The sequence below is a fragment of the Haemaphysalis longicornis genome, unplaced genomic scaffold (genome assembly GCF_048455015.1).
Source record: "Haemaphysalis longicornis isolate Haplotype H1 unplaced genomic scaffold, Haemaphysalis longicornis Haplotype H1 scaffold_9, whole genome shotgun sequence".
Lineage (NCBI taxonomy): Eukaryota > Metazoa > Arthropoda > Arachnida > Ixodida > Ixodidae > Haemaphysalis > Haemaphysalis longicornis.
The window spans coordinates 153,521,766-153,542,089 of record NW_027526460.1 but is presented as its reverse complement, the minus strand read 5'-3'; the positions used below and the strand labels follow the sequence as shown (position 1 = coordinate 153,542,089).

The window sequence follows — 20,324 nt, the reverse complement described above, 5'->3', positions numbered from 1 at the left end:
CCATTCGCAAAGGATCTCCCTCTATACTGTAGGAAGACAGTAGACGATGGGTTTTCCGGCTGTACGTGACAACCTTTGTTTTAGCGGGGTTTAAAATTAGACAGTTTTTGCTGCACCAGACCGATAATTCCGACACATCCCTCCGAAAGGCACATCAGTCCCGAAAACTGCTAATGTGCCTAAATAGTTTGACATCATCAGCACAGAGAAAAAATGAAGATTTTGTTAAGACTGTTGACACATCATTGATAAAGATAGAAAACAATAGTGGACCCAGCACTGAACCCTGAGGTACACCACTTGTTGCAGGGTAAACACTAGACCTTTTGAAGTTTACACCTACGTAAAAGGACCGGTCAAGGAGACAGTTGGACAACAAGGCAACAAGGCTTGCGTCTACACCAGACGTAGTAAGCTTGTTAATTAAAATTTGATGGTTCACCACATCAAACGCCTTACTGAGGTCGAAATAACGTCCAACTGGCCGTTTTCACAAACTGCAGCCGAAGCCTGTGACATAAAGTTTGCAAGATTTGTTACCGTCGATCGACCCGAGAAAAAGCCGTGCTGATTTGGTATCAGAACGTTCTTGACGCAGGCAGCAAGAACGCTGTGCAGAGCTGACTCAAAGAGTTTTGAGGCGACACAAAGGAGTGAGATTGGGCGATAGTAACGGCTGACTTATCACCAGATTTAAATATTGGAAAAATTTGAGCGATCTTCCATGCACGAGGAAATTTGCCTAAAAGTAAAAAGTTATATAAATAGAAATTAAAACAGGCACAAAATTGTTACCGTAAGCCTTCATTAGGACTGCTTGAATTCCATCTACACCACAGGAAAGTGACGATTTCATCCATTTAAGGCTATCATTGACACATTTTTCATCGAACATAGGTTTATTAAATTAGACAAATTATTAAACAATACGCGTTCGTCGTGACCATCTGGCATTTCAAAGACAGAATGAGAGTACTGAGAAAAGCTGTTGGCAGCATCCTCAACCTGTTCACCATCGGAATTAAGCAGGGTAATGTGTTCTTTAGACGGCTTAGAACGGCCGCGTACATACCTCCAGAAGTCAGCCTGTTTCTGAGATTCAGAAGCCTGTAATGACTCTATATAGAGCTAGTGGTCACGCCGGTAGAGGCTTTTACAAAGTGAGCGATACCGACTAAACTCCGCTTTCCACTTGTCGAGCCCAGAACGCTTGGCCTTTTTATGGGCGCTGTCCTAAGTTTAAGCGAACTTCGGAGTTCTTTAGAGAACCAGTGGGGAAATTCGGAATGAGCAGGCTTACAACAAGAAATGTACTTTTCCATGCCACTCCTGACAATTTTGGCAAAACGTCGAACCTGTTCGTCAACATCATTGACATCAAAAACACTAGACCATTCAGCAGATGAATAAAAGTGATAGAGCCCAGCATAATCTCCACGCTTGAAAGCATATCGTTGTACTGCACAATCGTCACCACCACCATAGCGATGCTGGGCAGCGACAGAGACAGAGCCAATAAGAGGGTGGTGAAACTTCTCGGGGTGTACAAGAGATATTTCGCAGGCACACACTTGTACGTTTTTCAAGTTCGAGAAGCACACATCTAGGACATTACCACATAAGTTTTCTATGTGGCAGTACTGCTCCAATGAGGTGAGTGACTGAAAATCTAATAACATGCTGCATTTCGGCGCTGCATAATGGTTTTTATGCTGAAATGAAAGACTGTTTCAGTGAATACCTGGGGCGTTGAAGTCGCCAAGTATAATTAGCTTATGGTTGGAGTGTGAATTGGAAACATTTTCGATAGATGTGAGGTTTTTATCATATTCAGCAGGTAAAATACCTTTGGATATACAGAATGCACCGATTAGCAGCTTCTGTCCCTCTTGAGGCCTACCTTAAGCCAGACTGATTCCTCGGCGTCGAGGTCTGCACGCCGCACGCATTGCACTGAGCGATCGATGGCAATGAGAACACTGCCAGCCTTTTGCTGAGGCCCAGTTAACATTCTGTCGCTTCTAAAAATTTCATCGGTCGGAGGAAAATAGTCGGAAAATGAGATATCATTGCAAAGCCAAGTTCCAGTAATAACAATAGTAGAAAATTTGGAGCACAGAACATTTCTAAGAAATTCGGGGACTTAGTACATAGACCCCGAGCATTTTGATAATAGAAGCCGAGAGAGTCGTTCTTATTGGTCATTCTCAGTAGTTTCACAGCTACTGAGAATAATAGTTTTACAGTAGTTTCACAACTACGGAGAATAATAATTATATTACAATAATAATAAAATTCATTTTTTGCTTGCCTAAATACTGCATCCGGTTATTTTCCCCACTCAACTAACGGTGTCCTTATTTCGGAAGTGTACTTCGGAAGAGCAGCTGGCCATAACAGTTACGCAGAGAAATAAATACTCATTGTGTATAATTTCCTGCTTCAATTTTTCTATTAAAGGTCTTGCTTCTGTTTTAGTTATCTGCGCGTCCTACCTTCGCTTATCTCTGCAGTTTTCGCTTATTCCTTCTTTCACTGAATTTTGTTCTCTTCCTCCTGTCGCGCCAGTTGACTCGCTGTCTGGCTGATTCCTATCCGTGATAAGATCCTGTCTCCGCGTTTTTCGCTTTCTCCGCCTTCCTGAGTCCCATCTTGTTCAACAGGTGGTCTATTATCAAAGATAAGGATAATTCTATCCACTCCTGCAACTTCCAACCAAAGTGTACGGTAACGATGCATGGTCTACGGTCTACAAGGCGGCGCTGTTGTCGGAGATGCCATCAGTTGTTGCGCCTCTGCATGACTGGGTAGAAATGTGCCGCGATGCATGCAATAACGGATGCCCTAGTATTTCTAATGTAATTATGCAGTATGAAATATGTCTTGCTCCAATTCTGCAGCTAGCTGTGTCACCGAAGTCACGCTGCTTCACTCACCATCGAAGGCGCGGGGCTCGCAGTCATAGTAGCTCTCCCATCCCATGATGTCATCGAAGTGGTCCAGGTACCAGCAGCCGGACACCACTACTTCGTAGCCATTGCCCGTATGCTTGTATGCGTAAACAGGCCATTCGAGTTCCTGGCCGACGCGTCGGGACTTCCACACCTGCACCACGGTGCCCTCCGGTGGCTGCAGGGGAAGACATACGACGTGAGTGTCTTATCATCGCTGGAAAGCGTTTTTGTGTCGTTGAGAGTTCCGCATTTTCTGCACGGGGAAAGGAGCAAAGTTGAAGTCGTTTTCTGGCTTCGGGGCAACTAAAACAAGCAACGTAGTGCTTCTTAAAAATTTCTCTAAGATACGGGATGGCTACTGGTGGATTGTGGAACGTGAATAATCAAGTGTATATTTTATATGTCTGCTCCTTTTACTGGGCAATGAACGTGTCGGTGTGTGAGTGAGCGCTTTATAGTGAAGCTGTCATCCTCTCGATGTAGAGTTTTCGAAGCCGATGTAGGCACAAGACAGAGAAAGAGATAAATCCTTAAGCGAGACGGAGGCGAAGAGTGAAAACGCGCCATAGTTGCTCACGTGGCCCTGAATGTCGAAGAGGACGCCCTTCATGAAATGCTAGCGGGACATGCGGAATACGAGAGCCACACAACTAAGTGATGAGCACGTGCACAGCCACGAATGTCGTAGAAACCGGAGGCAGGCAATGCAGCAGCACCAAAGGGAACATAAAACGGGAGCTTGACACGCTTCACGGGAGGGCATAGAACGCGAACCCGGGCACATCGCAGGTAGTCTGGTCGCGACGCCAGCCATCCGCAGCGCGGGGTAACTTTCAAATGTGTTTACTGCCTACATCTAGGGGTTACTTTCAAAGACTGTCGTGTGCTGTTTAACGACAATAATCTTTGCATAGTGCGGCTTAATGAATGACTGATTAACGTGAGAGTTTGGTCGAGTGTGTACTTCAATGAATTACTGCTTACAGTGCGAACAAGAAGACGACGGACGAAGAGAGTGGCTATACGGTTAAGGGCTTCCTTCCAACTAATAGGTTATTTCGGAAAACACAAATTTAACTGTTCACATATCAGGTGGGGTCCGCGCACAAGCCTGGAAACCAGCAGGCACTGCACATAATGAAGATAACCACTGTATTTATAGGAAAACAGCCTAGAAGAAAGGGGTGATATATCGCGTGGGGAGCATGCGCCACGGAGAAAATAATCCAGTTCTTTTTCTGAAAGACTGAGTTACGGCATGCTGACGCATGCGTCGACAAGACGTGCCATTTTGGCATCTTATACAATTTCTCGTGTTAGTGGACTGCTGCTCGTAAAAACGACCACACACGCATTGTGAAAAGGGGCACAATACTTACGAAGGGCGCAACACTTGCAATTGCCGCTCAAGTGCCCGGTATTGGCTCTTTGGACATTCCTAAGGTGTTCACGTAGGCGGACGTTGAGGCACGTTGAACTCTCGCCGTCATACTCCTTTCCGCAAGACAACGGAATAACGTAGACGCCGCAGACAAGAGAAGGCCTTAAGGTATTTTTATGCTTTATCTGGCAGGTTTTCTTCTCTATGTTGGGAGAAGGAGCTTTTGTGCACACTTGACTTTTTCTGGGATGCTGAAAAAACATTTACTTGGGCACTAGCCCCTATTTGCTTTAGCATATTAGACACCTGCTGGATATAAGGAACCATAGCCAACTTTCCAGCCTTCTTCCATCTTTTACCTAGGTTGTAATCAGGAGAGGCACGCTTGGCGTCATCGTGCAGCTGATTGGCGATAGCAGTTAAATGCCCCAGGTAGCCGGCCTCCAAGAGACGGTCTACCTGGCCCTCAAAGTTATTTCTGCACCTGTTGAAGCAAGAATTCCTGAGCGCGTTTGTGAGGCAAAGTTTGACAAATCCGCGCTTAACTACGTTTGAGTGGGCCGAATAATACGAGAGCAGCGTCTTGGCGCGGGGCTCATACTCCCGACCGACGTGGTTGGTTAAGAAGTGAAGCCGAATGACCAAGAAGCGGAGCGGGCCTTTTGTTTCCACGCGTGCAGGAATGGCCAGGCGGTCCATCTCTTGAAGGCTGGCTACCCGCACAATTTAACTGCCTCCGTCACCAATCAACTGATCAAACACGTTAAGCGTGCGTCCCCAGGCGACCATGGTGAAGGTGGGAAGAAGGCTGTTAAGGTGGCCGTGGTTCCTTATATTCCCAAGGTGTCTCATGTGCCTATAGGGGCGAAAGCCCAAGTAAATGTAGTTTTTTCAGCCTCCCAGAAACTGTCAAATTGGGCAAGGAAACGTCTGCTGTCAACACAGGGAAAAACGGCAGTTAAATAACACCAAAATAACGGTGCCCAGTGTTGACAACGTCGCCTACATTATTCCGCTCTCTTGCGGAAAGAAGTATGTCGGCCAGACTTTAGGGCGCTTCAACGTCCGCCTGTGTTAACACCTTATGATAGTACAGAGTGCCCACATCGGACACTTGAGCGCCCATTCCAAGGGTTGAGCCCTTCGTAAGGATCGTGCCCCCATTTACAACAACTGTGTGGTCGGTTTTAGGAGCAACACTCAACACGAAAGATTGTAGAAGCCGCCGATATGGTGCGTCTTGGCGACGCAAGCGTCAGCATGTTGTCACGGGGTCTTTCAGAAAACTAACTGGGTTATTCGTTCTTCATGGCGGTGCTCCCCACGCGCTGAATTGTGCCTTTCGTTTCCGCTCTTTTTTATGGATACAGTGTTTATCTTCATTGTGTGCGGTACCTGCTGGTTTGCAGGCTTGTTCGCGGATCCCGGATGATGTGTGAACACTTACCTTTGTGTTTTCCAAAATAAACTATTAGTTGGAAGTCAGCGCTTGTTTGTGTAGCCACTCTCTTCGTCTTTCGTATTGTTGTACGCGCTATGAGCAATAATGTATTGGATGACCTTGTTAAAACGAAGCGTTCTATGTCTCACTCAGGGCGTTGATGTCTCAGTGAACCAGACTGCAGAAAGTCAACTTTAAATCCGCTGCAGGAAAGTTAACTTTACCCAATGTTCTTCACAAAGAGCCATCAATCATACACCACATAACAATGGGATGTCATTGCACACCTAACGGAGCTATCCCAATACGCAAAATAGTTTGGAAGCACATTCGGTAGGCGGTGATCGCAATGCTGATGATAGTGAACTGCATTTTTTAGGCAGGGTTGGATTTTGGCGTTACAATGTGGTGGAGTGGTGTTGGACATCTGCTTTCAAGTTTGGCTGAGAGAAAGTGGACTTTGGCTTTGAAGTTTGCCAGTTTGGATTTCGCACTCTGGGAGGGTGGATTAGACGTGACGTTTACTCAGGTTGCACAGGAGGAAGCTTCGCGCTTTAACTGTAGTACTCTTAAGGAATGGGCTTTCATTTTTTACCAATAGCTTCGCTGCCAATCCAATCCTGTGGGACAGAATAGCTCCTCAATATTTTGCATTACATGTAAGCAGGTAGAACTGTGGTTTTCACGAGGCACCCTGGCTGCTTACTGCACTAAACTGCTCTCTGAGGCGAGTGAATGCAATATCAGAGTTTAACATGATGCACGCCAGCGCAACAAAGACTGAGGAGAACTTCTTGCGGTTAATGCTGGCGCACAGAATTAGGCTTAAAGCGATTTACAGTCTCGGACTCACCGCGAACTCCCTGGACGGCGTTCGATTTGCTTATGTATCCCTATGGCTTTGCGGAATCCTCGGACTACCCACGCACTATCTGCGGTCAGTATGAGACTATAATTCGAGAAGTCCCGCCATCGTCCAATCCACCGCTCTCCACGTACGAATGCACAACGTGTGTAAAGGTGTTTCAGTGAGCGAGAGAGAGATAAAGAAATTGCTTATAAAACAAAAGGGGATTTGATTGTCCTATGAGTGGTGCCATTCACCCAGGTCCCCAGACTTTTCTCTTCGTCTTTAGGATGGAAGAATCAAGTCCCTCTGAGTTCCAGAGTCATAGCTGATCAGAGCTGCCTCCGATAGCGGCAACACATTTGTGGTGTTGTTTGCCGATTTCCGGGTGATACAGACCACCTACATTGCAAGAATTGAGTTTGAAACATTTCATATGTTATTGCACGTGTTTGGCAAGGCATTTGGTACGCGGTGCGCGTGCAACGCAAATCTCGGAAGCGGCAGTAAGAGGTCGGCCTTCTCACCCTAACGCCGTTGTCCATGGGATCCTGCCAAATCATGAACTTGGCGCCCGTTCGGCCCAGGTTGTTCAGCGTCGACTGCACGTACAGCTGCTCCAAGTGGCTGATCGAGCGCAAGCCATGCTGCGAGATGAACTTGAGCACCTCGGGATTCGACTTCCTGCATGGGCGGTAATGTTCACCAGGCACGCGCTCACAGCATTACCGATCTTCCGCAAATAAATGGGCAGTGAAATCACGTACATTCAAGAAAATTTCAACGTTGCTCAAGAAAAGCAACCTTTGCTTCTCTAGAGGCAGGAACCTGAGTTACAAATACACTGCGTGTACAGTACAAGCGGCCGAGTAATACTAGTTGCAGTGGTTAAAAGAAAACAGTTTTAAGAGAGCTCACAGATGGGAAAGATGACGTCGCAGAAGTGAACCTGCGCCGTTCTGCTGGCTATTCGTACCCTGTTTGTGTTGCCTTTTAAGAGTGAAACTGTTTGGGAAATCATACTTTTTCACTTTTTGTTATTTGTCACTCAATTTCCAGCATGAACACGTGTGTTGGACCTACTCGCCACGGTAAAGGAACCCGTTGTTAAGTTTTTCTTCTTGCCATTCGAAGGTGGTAAAGTTAGGTATAGTTACAGCCTGCAGTTGACTTTAACGAAGTCATGCGTTCAGAGCATGGGTGCCAGTTTCACCTGCCAAGTTACCAGACTAAAACAGGCAGGATTCGTGGAACATTCGCTTGTTTCTGCGTCTAAGAAAGTTTTCTCAAACTTAAAAAAATACCGGAAGGTCAAGGCAGGCAAAGGTAAAACTACAGCGTTTTGCTGTGATCCCATACATGCACTCCATTTCGCATAGGGTGAAAAAAGATAGCTGGCAAGTTCAACGTGGGCCTGGTTTTCTCCGCAAAAAATAAGTTAGAAAAGCCTTGTCTCGAGATCGACAGGAATTTAGATAGCAGCAACAAGAGATGGTCATCGCCCAAAAAGGGCTGTGGTGTAAAACACCAGTCACAGTTTGTTGAATGCAAAACCCACGGTGTGTACTGCATTCCCTTGTCGTGTGATAAGATATATATTGGACAGACGGGCGGTGCATCAGTGAGCGTCTGCGGGAACATGGCAACGCGTTAAAAGACACACCCACGCTCCACCTTTCGACGCATTGCTTTAAGCATGGTGGTTAGCCCAAGTTTAACAATACAATTGTTTTGTTTGCACACAATGACACGCGCACGAGGAAAATTTTGGAAGCCTTCTTCATAAAAAAGAATTCTGCCACATGCATTAGTAGGCTCTCTGTGTCACTGCTGGATATTGAAGTTTCTTGGAGTTCTTTGCCAGTCAGAGCGAGAGCTAGAAAGTCGATTTAGGGAAACTGAGTCTCGTCAGTTGGCCGAGCGAGCGTGAACGGGGAGCCCCTCGTGAGTTAGACATGTTTAGCTGAGATAATTTAACTATTTCTTTGTTTTTTATGTGAACTTCGTATATCAGGGCCCCAGTAAGAAATGTGTCGAGTTTGTCTGGTGCTCCCTAAAAAAATGTCTCTAAGAGCGTTTCTTTGGATTCTTTTCATCTCCAGATAATCTGCTGCCGGCGGTGTGAATATTCGTATAATATACGTAGTTCGATGTGAGTTTTAATTTTTTCACTTTATTTCGCCTCAGGATTATCCGACACCATATTTTAATTTTTAAAAATGTAATGCAACGTTAATGTAACGACACGTTCTAATGTTTGAAGTGGAACTAGAACGCGTTCCTTTCGCAATGAAGAAACTTGCAACGGGAACTCGTTTCAAAATTGGGAAGGAACGAGGAACGTGTACAACACTTTTTTGCATCCAGAACATGCGCTGTGACGGGGACATACTCCTCTTTGGCAGGCGAGGAAAATTAAGGTTCATACGGCGCAACACGTGCCGTACTCCTATCCGCGTTAATACAAAGTGACGCAAAGAACGTTGGTGCAACATTCCTTCCTAATGGCTTCAAAAGTGGTTACGTGTCAACGGGACCATATCATTGGTTGCGGACGCGAGTATGCATTGGCCTGGCGCCTCCTATGGCTTGTACGCCACATGACACTTAATGAAACGAGGTGCTGAGTTATGTGCATAATCGTAAATCTTCTTTCAACAAGCGGTGGACACTGGAATAAGAAAGGTCAAAATGTTAAACCAGCCGAACCTCTGGCTCTGCAAAGAAGGACGGATGGGGGCTGGTATGCCACGGTCCGACTTTAAGCATGCCATCATGCTTTGAGGTCTGATTTCGTCAACCCGTACCGTTAGCTTGACGTATTAGACGTTCGGCAGTGCTTGACATGTCATTAGTCATTACCTTGAATATTAGGCTTTTGTAACGTTAAGGCTGAACGTAAGCCTAATAAGAGGAATTGACGAATTCACATTAATCGATAGAAGGAGGAAAGGATACAAGTGAAAAGGTGGTAGTGATAAAAAGGCCAAAAAATTGCTCATTGTTTGCTACACCCAACTGTGTTTTAGCACGCCGAAGTGTCGCCAGGTACTCCCGCTCTTGTTTCAAATCTGTGAGTGATTGTTACTCATCTCTTGCAATCTCTACTAACGTGAAACCCGAGCAGGGGCGAAACTTGCAGTGTATAGGTGTATTCTTGGCGCCTTGACGTTTTTGCCAACAGAGGTGAAACCGTTGAGGGGTAGAAGTATATAGCGTTGCTGTAAAAGTCGCTTTTCTCTGAAGCACGAAGCCCTCTAGCGCGAGGCGCAAACGAGTGTCCCAGCGTTTTAATGCGCAGCATTCTTTGCCGAGTACCCACCCAGCAAATACCACGTAACGCCCTGCATTTACACAAAAATGCAGATATCGCGGAAGTTCGACCTGTAACATTGTAATAGCGTAATTAGACATAATTGGTCAAATGAAATTTTTAAAAACTAAAAAAATAATAAAAATAGAAAATGATCACGATACTGGCGAACCGTTTAGTGCCCTACATTTCTGCAATAATGCAGATTTCGGGAAAGTTCAAAATGTACTCGTTATTATAACGTAAATGGATAAAATTTGTGGAGCGGAGTTGTGAAAAAATAAAAATATAAGAAATTGTGCAATAATTACGAAAACTGGCGAAACTTGTCCCGTCCTGCATTTCCACAATAATGCAGTTTTTGGGAAAGTTCCAAATGTAATCGTTATATTAACATAAAGGGATATAATTGTCGAACGATGTTTCTGAAACACTAAAAAACAAGAAAAATATAACACAATTACGGAAAACGTCAAGACGTATAACGCACGCCATTGGCACAATAATGCATACGTCGCGAAATTTCCACCTGTAATCGTTATAATGGCGCAATGGAGATAACTGGTCGAACGAAATTTCGAAAAACAAAGAAATTAGAAAAATATAAAAATAGTAAGGAAAATGACTAACCGTGCAAAGCCCCGGATTCCCACAATGACGCAGATTTCCCGAAAGTTCCATATGTGGTCGTTATAACAGCTTAAATGGAGGTAATTGGAGGGAATAAATTTCTAAAAACTAAAAACTAAGAGAAATATTAGGCAATTACTGAAAATTCAAAATCCGTATACCACCCTGCATATCAACAATAATGCAGATTGCATGTTTGAAATAATAATATTGCATGTTCTTGTAGATCTCAGCACGTCTGACAATATCAGTTTCGTAGTGCCTTAGCAGGCAACTCAATGCAGCTACCAAGAGGTAACTTCTAAGTAAAGAATTACAGGAATGAAATTGGAATTCCCGGCATAACTGGAGTGGGACTTGCAAAAGTTTCAAATTTTCTGGAATCGGAAGGAATGGAATGGCAGAAAGTTCTAATTGCTCGAAAGGCAACTGCAATAAAATGGGTCTGCTCAATCCGCAACCCTACAAGCCCCCAAAAAGGGAGGCCGCTGTTGTATTTTGCTATCTATTCTCACTTTTTCGCCGTACGGACAGTTTCTAAAGCCGTATCGCTCGTGGCGCCATTGCAGCCACGGCGCTCTACTACACGCACCCACCAGCAGTCGTAGTAGACTTCGTCCATTCCAAGGTGCACGTAGGGGTCTTTGAAGACATGGACGAACTCGGAAACCAGGCCCTGCACAACGTTGTAGGTGACCTTCTGCGTCGGGTCGAGAATCTCGAAGGCTGCGTGTGCATTGGCGCGCGCCCTGCCCCGGACACCGTATCCGTAGCAGGGCGTCAGTACGTCTGCACGCGCGGCGAAAAGCACTCATGTCAGTGCTGCCAATGCACACCAACAGCGTTCCGCGAAGGAAAACTTGCAAACATTTAGGGCAAAACGTGAGCGACAATGGTTACTCCCCAAATCGCCAATGGTTACACTTTGCTAGGTATCCTACCTTGTAAATCGCTTTTTCTCGTTAACAGCCTGTGAAACAGCGCAAGTGCAGTTCTCGCAGGTTGGCCATGAAAATCATTACCCCGACGATATCATTACCGATTATGTGAAATATTGATGAGTATAGAGGTGGTTGAAAAGGACATCCTCAAGATTCCCTTACGTGCTCCTGACCTACACTAGAATACGTATTTGGCGCAGTATCGCGATACCACTGTTGATATGAAGTGATTTAGTTCCATGCCGGGGTGGTAGGCCATAAATTAGATTGACACGCCACCACTGAAATCCTCATATTCTTCACAATGCCATTATCATATCAAATCGCGCGGGCGCGCGTACACACGCACGCACGCAAACGCACGCATACACGGAATGCGGAGAGGAAGCTCTGCAGGCAAGAACGATGAGGAAGGCATCGGGAAAGGAATTCTTTTTTGTCTTTCTTGAGCTAGTAAACCAAAAAATCGAAAATGTTGGTCTGTCTTTCTGTATGTGCTTTCTATCTGCCTGTCCGTCGAATGAGCCACTCAGCCATAACTTAAGGGAATTCGTAAGCCGGAAATTTATTTAGGCAAAGCTTCTACAAACAATGGAATCTGGAAACAGAGTTCAAACACGAAAGCATTGTTCAGCAAAAAAAAAAGAAAACATGAGGCATTTTTGAGGCATCATACACACGTTCAGACGTGTAAAGAATGAATACTTCTGTGTGCAATAAAAACAATGCCTTTGGTAGGTGTCTACATTCAACTTAACAATTATGTACTGCCCTCAGGGGCCAACCCAATACGTTCATTCTTTTTTAACCTTAAACCTTCGTCGTCATTAGGCGGAGGGGATTTTTTTCTTGTGCTCTATTGCGCAACAGACGGAGGAAAAAGAATTTGCGGAGTAAGAACACTAAGATGTCATTACAAACCTTTTTTACGTATCAGACAGGGCACAAAGCAGCGTAAATTTGCAAGCTCGTTATAAACCGCAGCTTTTCCGTTGGGCACCTGGCGCAATCAGGATTTAAATTCTCCAAGGACGCGGATTCGATTCCTGGCTGCGGCGGGCGCTTTTTTGATGGAGATGAATAGCGAAAACTACCGGGTGTTCGAGATTTCGTCGCACGTAAATATCCCCAGCTCGTCAAAATTTGGAGCCCTCCATCACGGCGCGCCTCATCGCCTGTGTAGCGTCGTCACCCGAAACCTCACAATCAATCAATCAATCAATCAATCAATCAATCAATCAATCAATCAATCAATCAATCAATCAATCAATCAATCAATCAATCAATCAATCAATCAATTATTCAGCCTTTCAATTCATCTAGTGCTCCATAAACACGGTAGGTCCAGGACGCTCGTCGAAGTGCACAGCTTGTTTACTCACTGCTCTGTCAGCCGTATTTTATCCCTCCACTTGTTGGACATGTTGCTTTCTTCCTCATTCCTTTTTAACGTAAAAAATGCAGGCGGAACTGAAGAAGAAAGCTTGAGCCGCCACTTGAGCCGTCCTTTCCACAAATTAGGTGCAGCAACCGAAGGCAGAGAACTCGAACACTAACGACCAAAACCTGTCCAACTATATTCATGTATACAGGAGCCCAAGCATTTTGTTTGCTGTTAAATGTGTAAAGAGCTCTTTTACAATTGGGATAAACTCTTCGAAGTCCTTCATCTAGCGGTCGTGTGAACGCCTGAGATCACGGTTACAAGGTTGGAAACAGGCTGGAACGCCGCTTGGGACGGAGTCAGGCTCCTCGCGCGGAAGTGACACTGCATCGGAACTGTAAGCGAATTCGTCGGCTCAGATGATGGCTGTGGCGTCCTGACTTCTCCGAAACAGGCGTATACTCGGCGACGAAGATGAAAAGGTCTGGTTCTTGCCGAGGAATGGCTTTCTGACGGTTCCCATACTCTCCGTCGCAGGGTCAACACGGCAGTGAAACTCTTCCCGTTGTTCGCTTCTACCAGAACGGCCGCGCGGGACACAGCACGTGTTCGACATCGCCCTTTTGTATGCCGTAATTAGGTCGCATAACAATAAGCAGCTGGAGAAGCTCGCTGCGTGTCATTCTCGCAACACGCATACCAAAGTGATCGCGTCCCTGTCGCTCTGGCCAGCGCTACGTCGCCCGTTGTTTGCTCCTATGCGGATGGTGGCGCCACTGCGGAGCTACCAAAAGCAGTATATATAGCTTACCGATACGGAAACGTTTCGTTTCCAGAAAAGGATTGACGAACTCTGCTACGACTAAGCTACACCCGCCGCGGTGGCTCTGTGGCTATGGCGTTGTGGAGCTGAGTCCAAGTGCGCTAGTTCGATTCCCTGCCGCGGCGGCCGCTTTTCTGATAGAGGCGAAAAGCAAAAATGCGCGTGTGTTCGAGACTTTGGCACACGTTAAAGATCCCCAGGTGGTCGTAATTAATCCGGAGCCCTTCACTAAGGCGCGCCTCATCAAGCGCCGGCGCGTTAAACCTCAGAATCAAATCAATCAAACGAGTAAGCTACGGGAACGCGCACGGCCCGTCACAAATAACAAAAATACATGCCGTGGTCGACTCTGCCATTTCGTGCAGCGCTGTTTACTGATAGGGTTTGTAAAAGTCCTAGCAGCTAAGCGGACAATAAATAAAGCGGACAATTCTTAAATAACACTTGGCCACTAAGCTTACTTTAGCCCTTGGTAATATTTTACCAGTATCAAATTATTTTTCTTCAGGAAGAAAAGACGATCGTGAATTTGTGCTCGTGCATCAGCCCGATCTTTTATTTCAGCCTACGCAAAAGGTGCTTTTGGTTATTTTCAGTTAGGCTTTACGATGAAAGCATCGGTTGATTTTAATTCAATTCAACCTTCAATTACTTCGCTTACTATGATCCTGCCTTTTCGGCCTTAGGTTTTTTTTTTTTTTTTTTCAGGTGTACTAGTTGTACAAGCATATACAGCGCGGAACTCCAGTGAAAAGACAAGCGTCGTTAGCCAATATATCTTACATATCGCAAATGCTGTGCTTCGGGGATACACGGAAGTTGTGCGTCTTCGCCCTTCCCGAGTCGTTTTGCACCACAGCGCTCCATAAAACTAGTGACCGAGGCCGCTGTTTCTTTTTTGGTTGTTGAGAGTGGCCGCTTAGCTCCTTCGCATGAGTTGTACAATACAGAAGGTTTGCCCATGTTGCCGTAACCAGATGAATGGACTTACCGATCGTTTCAATGGCGCACTTCCAGACGTATCTTTGTCTGTTCCGATTGACCATCGCGACTGGAGCATGCGCCGTGATACGGCGGGTTATCTGCTCTATGGACACAAACCCACTACGCTGCTTGACATCTGGCTTGCTATCTTCGTTGACCACTGCACCGACGGAATACGCCTCCGAAGCGGCCGCTCAGGCGGCTTTGGCAAGTGACGTCATTCGCACTTTTCTTACGGAGCCTTAGACTTGGCAGAAAACCAGTTATGACCTCAGACACTACAAGTGCATGGTCCTTCTGGATCGCTCGTGCAGCTATAGTTTCCTTCACTCCTCGTGGGACACTTCAACAAGCGCTCGTCTTACCAGGTGCCACGTGACATCACAGACGTGACGTAATAGGTAACTCCAGTTTGTCCCAACGTAATGATCTAGGACGATGACCAACATGGTACAGGTTTAGCCGAACCACTCTCCCAGCCCCGACGCAGCCCTTAGTTTCTACCATGTCGGTGCTTTTCCACGGCTGTGGGCTATGTTCCCAGACTGTTGGGCTTTCCACTGAGCCCAATATTTTTGTACTGGGATGTGTGCTGGCTATTCGTCTGGAAGGTTCCCTCATGAACATACAGGAAGCTAACATAAGGGTCCTTTTAGGACCTAGATGAGAAAACTAATGGTTACGCTGATGACTTGGTTATGCTAATGTGAAATGCGGGCATTTGAGTTGCCTTTGGAACTCTGTAAATAGCTTTGTACACACAATACTTTCTATTCAAAAGTTTTCCTGGAGGGTGTGGTGCTCATCCCGTCCTGGCCCTCAGATTCGCCCTGTCTCAGCTCCTGAACCGATCACTTCAAGTCTAATGAATTGCGTTCGTCCGTGCGAGCCCCGGCAAGTCATGGACGCGCCCACTTCCAGTCTCATGCGCCATCCTACGATACGTCGAGTCCATATGCGGACCAATAACCGGCCGTGATGTGACCTTAGGACGTGCAGTTTCCCTGCTGGGTTCTCCGGCGCACCTCCACGACGTTCTACTCCGAGTACAGAACAGTCGAAAAAGACCGAATTGCCAAGTGTGCGGCTCCATATCCACGCTCACCCTCACTTACTGGATCTGACCCAGATCGCATACACAGCAACGTCGCTCCCTAACCCACGACCTGGGAGGCGTGGGTAGCCCATCCAAGCAAGACGGCCTCGTCGCGGAGAACCCTTCTTGACCATCCGCTCACCGTTCGGGCTCACCACTCGGACATGGCTTGCGAAATAAATATTTACGCTCTCTCTTTCTGTCTCCAAGGAGCCCGGACGCTTCTGGCCGCCTCGAAGACCGTCGGTTTTCAGAGGTTATGGTTCGACGAACTCATCAGCATCATCCGGGGCGACAACTGGTCAATTTATTCTCCTCTCTCAAGTCTGTTCATTTCGGCCTGTCACCGCAGCCGCCCATTTACCTCTGCCGCAAATCAGACGGCCGCCCACAACAGGAAAGCGCAATTGTAACGAGAAGACGATGAAGACAGTAGTGCCGCATGCCGCTATAGGCCAAACCTTCCATGAAGATTGGGCTGTGTGGGACCCGCAGCAGCCTCCGTGGTCACAAGTCCGACATCTTGTAAATGTATCGCTGTATGTTCAGCCGCACTTCCTGTACTTTGTCCTGCCGGCACGTAGCAATGGGCCTCCTCGATTATCAGTCCCGGATCGTCCACGGGCTGCCCAAAGCGTGATCCGGCGCTCGATTTTCTGATGTATTCCTATGGGGCTTCCGATACGAGGGCAGTCCTCGGACTGCCTGCGGGCCGTCCAGGATTGGTAGTCGAGGAGGCCCAATATCATGACTCATAAAAATTCATCCTCATTCTTTTATTTCCACGCTAATGTACTTTGCATTAACTGAAATTATCTTACTCTAGCCTAATTATGGCAACTTTTTTCACACACATCTCATCGTTATTTTTCTTTTGTTACAATGCATGAGCCAATCACAAAAAGCTGCAGCTTTACGCAGCTTAACGAGGTTGCTTGCCCTGTATTGGTAGCAATGATCGGTGCACATTTGAACAGAAAATATTGTTATACATACTCACACACAGTATATATGTTCATTCGTGGAAACTAATACACAATACACATCAAAAACGCAACTAGGAACACAATTGGACTCGCGCACACGAAAATAAATTGAGACCTGCTATCTGCGTACCAATGATAGCAAAATGAAAGAAAATAAAGCAAAAAAACAAAGAAAAGGAGCCCCTTTCTGCAGTTTTGCTTTTTTCTGTTATGAAGATTAGTTGAAGAACAAAAGAAATCAAATGTGAGAGTGCGTCAAAGAAAAAAACACTGAAAACTTCTTCTTTAAAAATAGCACTGTGAATGTTTTGCGCTTCAAATTTGTTCAGTAGTTGGGGAAGAACATAAGACAGTGACTGCATGTCATAATTATTGCGTGGTAAAGGTACAAACTATGTTTCTTCTCTGTAATGCACTTCAATCCCCCTAATTTACCCTAATTATGTTAGCCCACGTTAATCTAGCTCACTTAACTATAGCGCATCTAAAGTCTCTTTCATCCAGCTTGATCCTCCCTAATGTATCCTAAGCAATCCCAATATTTCTTCTCCGGCCAAGATACGCTACGGCGCAACTTTCGCATCGTTACATGTTTGTTTTGCCTCCTCGTAGAAGGCTCTGAGAGATTTGGGGCGCGGAAGTGAACTGCTATGTTAGGGTACACGAGTACAGCTCCCGTGTCGAAAAGGCAGCATTTGTACCCACCAGGAAATGCTTTTCCGAGCGCCTGCGTGTGACCAGGCGTGTCAAGCTCGGGTATGACACGAATTCCTCGCAAACGGGCGTACTCGATCACGCTGCTGACGTCCTCGGGGGAGTACACGTGCCGCCGGGAGTACGCGCCCACCTGCATTGGGCCTCTACGGTTAGGCGCTGTTGTGCCTGTAGCTGTTAGACTGCTACTCTAATTGGTACAAGTGTTCAGTAGTACAGCCTAGAAGATTCCCATTAGGTTTGTTCGGGTTGAAAGGAAACGATGAATTCTAGACAGTATGAACATTGCGTTTTGAGTGCAGCTCTCATCCGAAAACCGATTACGGAAGTTTCTCTATACAAATGCGATGTATGTCTATTCACAGCGCATATATTAACGTAAATATTATTAAAGGTACCAAGTTTTTGGACCTTTTCCAATATCAAATTTCACGTCCTTGCCGAAACATTTGCCTTGCCTCGCCTTGCTGAAACTTGCCAAAACATTCACGTCACGTCCTTGCCGAAACATTTAAAAGTACCTAACATCGACGCATGGACACCGTCACGAGTGAAGGAGTGAGAACGCCTGATAGTCCAACTAATAGAATTTCTTAGCCAAGTCCTGCTTCTACTCTGTGGGGTGTGCTCATGGCAGCCTTACACATTAATGACCACCTGATACTTGGACTAGCTACCGGGAAATGCTTTCTCACCTTCACCCCCATTTAGTGTAGCAAGTCAGGCGCCCAGCCTGGCTGACTTCACTTGCCCTTTAAAGATGTTTCTCTCTCTAAATGCTTCCTCGTGAAAACTTCACCTTTAATATAAGAATTTCTTACAAAATAGTGGTCGCGTATCTGCTTCCGCGACTGCAAACTTTGTCGAAAGACTATACTCATCTACCGCCCCTGCCACGCAACTCTCTTCTCAGCAATCCGCTCACACCCCTCTGCTATCCCACCCAACCCCGTTTTTCGCTCCTCTCGCGATGAATGGGTTTTTTTTTTTAATACAATTCAATTTTCTCCCCTTCGTACTACTCGTGTACCATCTGTCGTCGACAGCGCGCATCCTCTTTTTTTCTGTCTTTTCTTTGTATCGCACAACCCGGGCCTTTTGTGTTCCATATCGAAGGCGCCGTCTCCTGAATTGTTGCCGTAAAAATGAACCCCACGTTTATTAGGAAGTAAAAGAATGCCGGGTCTAACGCCTAAGTGCTTCCTCAAATGTGCCTGACGTCGTCTTCTGCTCCAAATAAGGAGTGCATGTATGACGAATGCCAGGTGTGAGGAGTTTCCAGTGCTTCGCCCTATGTATGCTTGTTTTGAAGAATGGTGTTTACTTTGGCCGCAAGGCTGAATCGAGCGACCGATACAGAGTTACATTTTCGCATTTGAGTAGGCCAAGAAAGCCAAGCGTCTTTAGTTGATTTTGAGGGTCTACAGCTGTACATATTATATACCTTTATTGTGGTATAGATTAAGGTAAAGTGGAATCCCTTAAGAAACAGAAGACAACACCTGAAAAGTATCAAACCCAGCATAAAGTCAGTAAGAGCAAGGACAAAGGAGAGTGAAATAACTGTACAAAACAAATTCGCACTTCAAAGCAAGGAGAACAAGGATAGTGTAGATAGGCTAAAAGACAACCTAACAGCGGCAATAACAATCAGCAGAACCTCTGGAAGAAGCACCGTGTAGGGAAGAAACTGACGAAGTAACTCAGAAAATAAAAGAAGTAACGGAACATTTTTTAACTTTTAAGTGCAGCGGATCTATTTGAGTTGGCAGAGCTGTCAAAATTGATTTGCACAAGTGATACAGATGACATTTGTTCATAAAACATGGCAGTCATAGAGGAAACGTTGTAAATACGAGGAGGCTTGAAAGCAACTAATAGAACCCACTCCTTGGCAAAGACCATATACCACTTAAAGACGGGCAGGGTAGCATGATGCAGAGCATGGACGATATAATAAACGTATCAAAGCGATTCTACTCCAGATTACGTTCCAGAAACTACTGAGAAACTACTGAGCGCAGAAGCTTAGCTAGAGATTTCCAACAAATAACTGAAGAGGAAGTAGAAAAGGCTCTCAGGGACATGAAAAGACAAAGGCCGTGGTTGACGGCGGCATAGCGGTGCATCTCTTAAAGGAAGGAGGACATGTTGCTCGTGAGAAGCTTGTCCACGATTTCTGAATGCTGAAGGACTCAAAAAGTGCCCATAGCCTGGGGAAACGCCAGCATAACTTCAATCACAAGAAGGGAGACACTAAAAACATTAAGATCTACAGATTCGTCAGCCTACTATCAGTTGTTGGCTAACTCTTTACCAAAGTAATCGTTAAACGCATCAGGGACGACGTAGACTGCCAAAACCCCAGACAGCCGGCTAGATTTAGGGAAGTGTACTCAACAATGGATCGCATCCATGTCGTCAATAAAATAAAATCCCCAAAGTACGCTAAGACTCTTCACGAGGCGTTTATAGACTATGAGACAGCTTTGGACTCTGTACGCACCGCAGCCGTCCTGGAGGCATTAAAAGACCAGGAAATAAAGGAAGCCTACATAGTATTTCTAGATGACATACCTATATCAGGTGTGCACGGACAGGATAATCGTACCCAAGCAAGGCGACAAATCTCCGATCCGAAAGGGAGTAAGACAGGAGAGATACTGATCTCGTCGAAACTTTTCACGGCAGGTCTGGAGGGGTATTCATAACGCTTGAATGAAAAAATTAGACAGGATCCAGGATAAACGGAGAATACTTGAGCGATTTGAGGTTTGCAGACGACAGTCTCGCTACGTGAAACTGCAGAAAACCTGCAAAACGTGCTTGA

At 45.8% G+C, this 20,324-nt stretch overlaps 1 protein-coding gene across 2 annotated transcripts in view; it reads right to left on the bottom strand.

The window, feature by feature from the left end:
• The window catches only part of LOC144151955 (beta-hexosaminidase subunit beta-like), a 96,541-nt gene that overhangs the window by 27,456 nt on the left and 48,761 nt on the right, over window positions 1–20,324 (bottom strand). For both annotated transcript variants that reach the window (XM_077683142.1, XM_077683143.1), the window contains 4 exons: window positions 17,486–17,627; window positions 11,163–11,355; window positions 7,151–7,307; window positions 2,937–3,129 (listed from right to left, as the gene is read on the bottom strand). In XM_077683142.1, coding sequence (XP_077539268.1) covers window positions 2,937–3,129; window positions 7,151–7,307; window positions 11,163–11,355; window positions 17,486–17,627 — 685 coding nt within the window. The remainder of the gene's footprint in view (window positions 1–2,936; window positions 3,130–7,150; window positions 7,308–11,162; window positions 11,356–17,485; window positions 17,628–20,324) is intronic.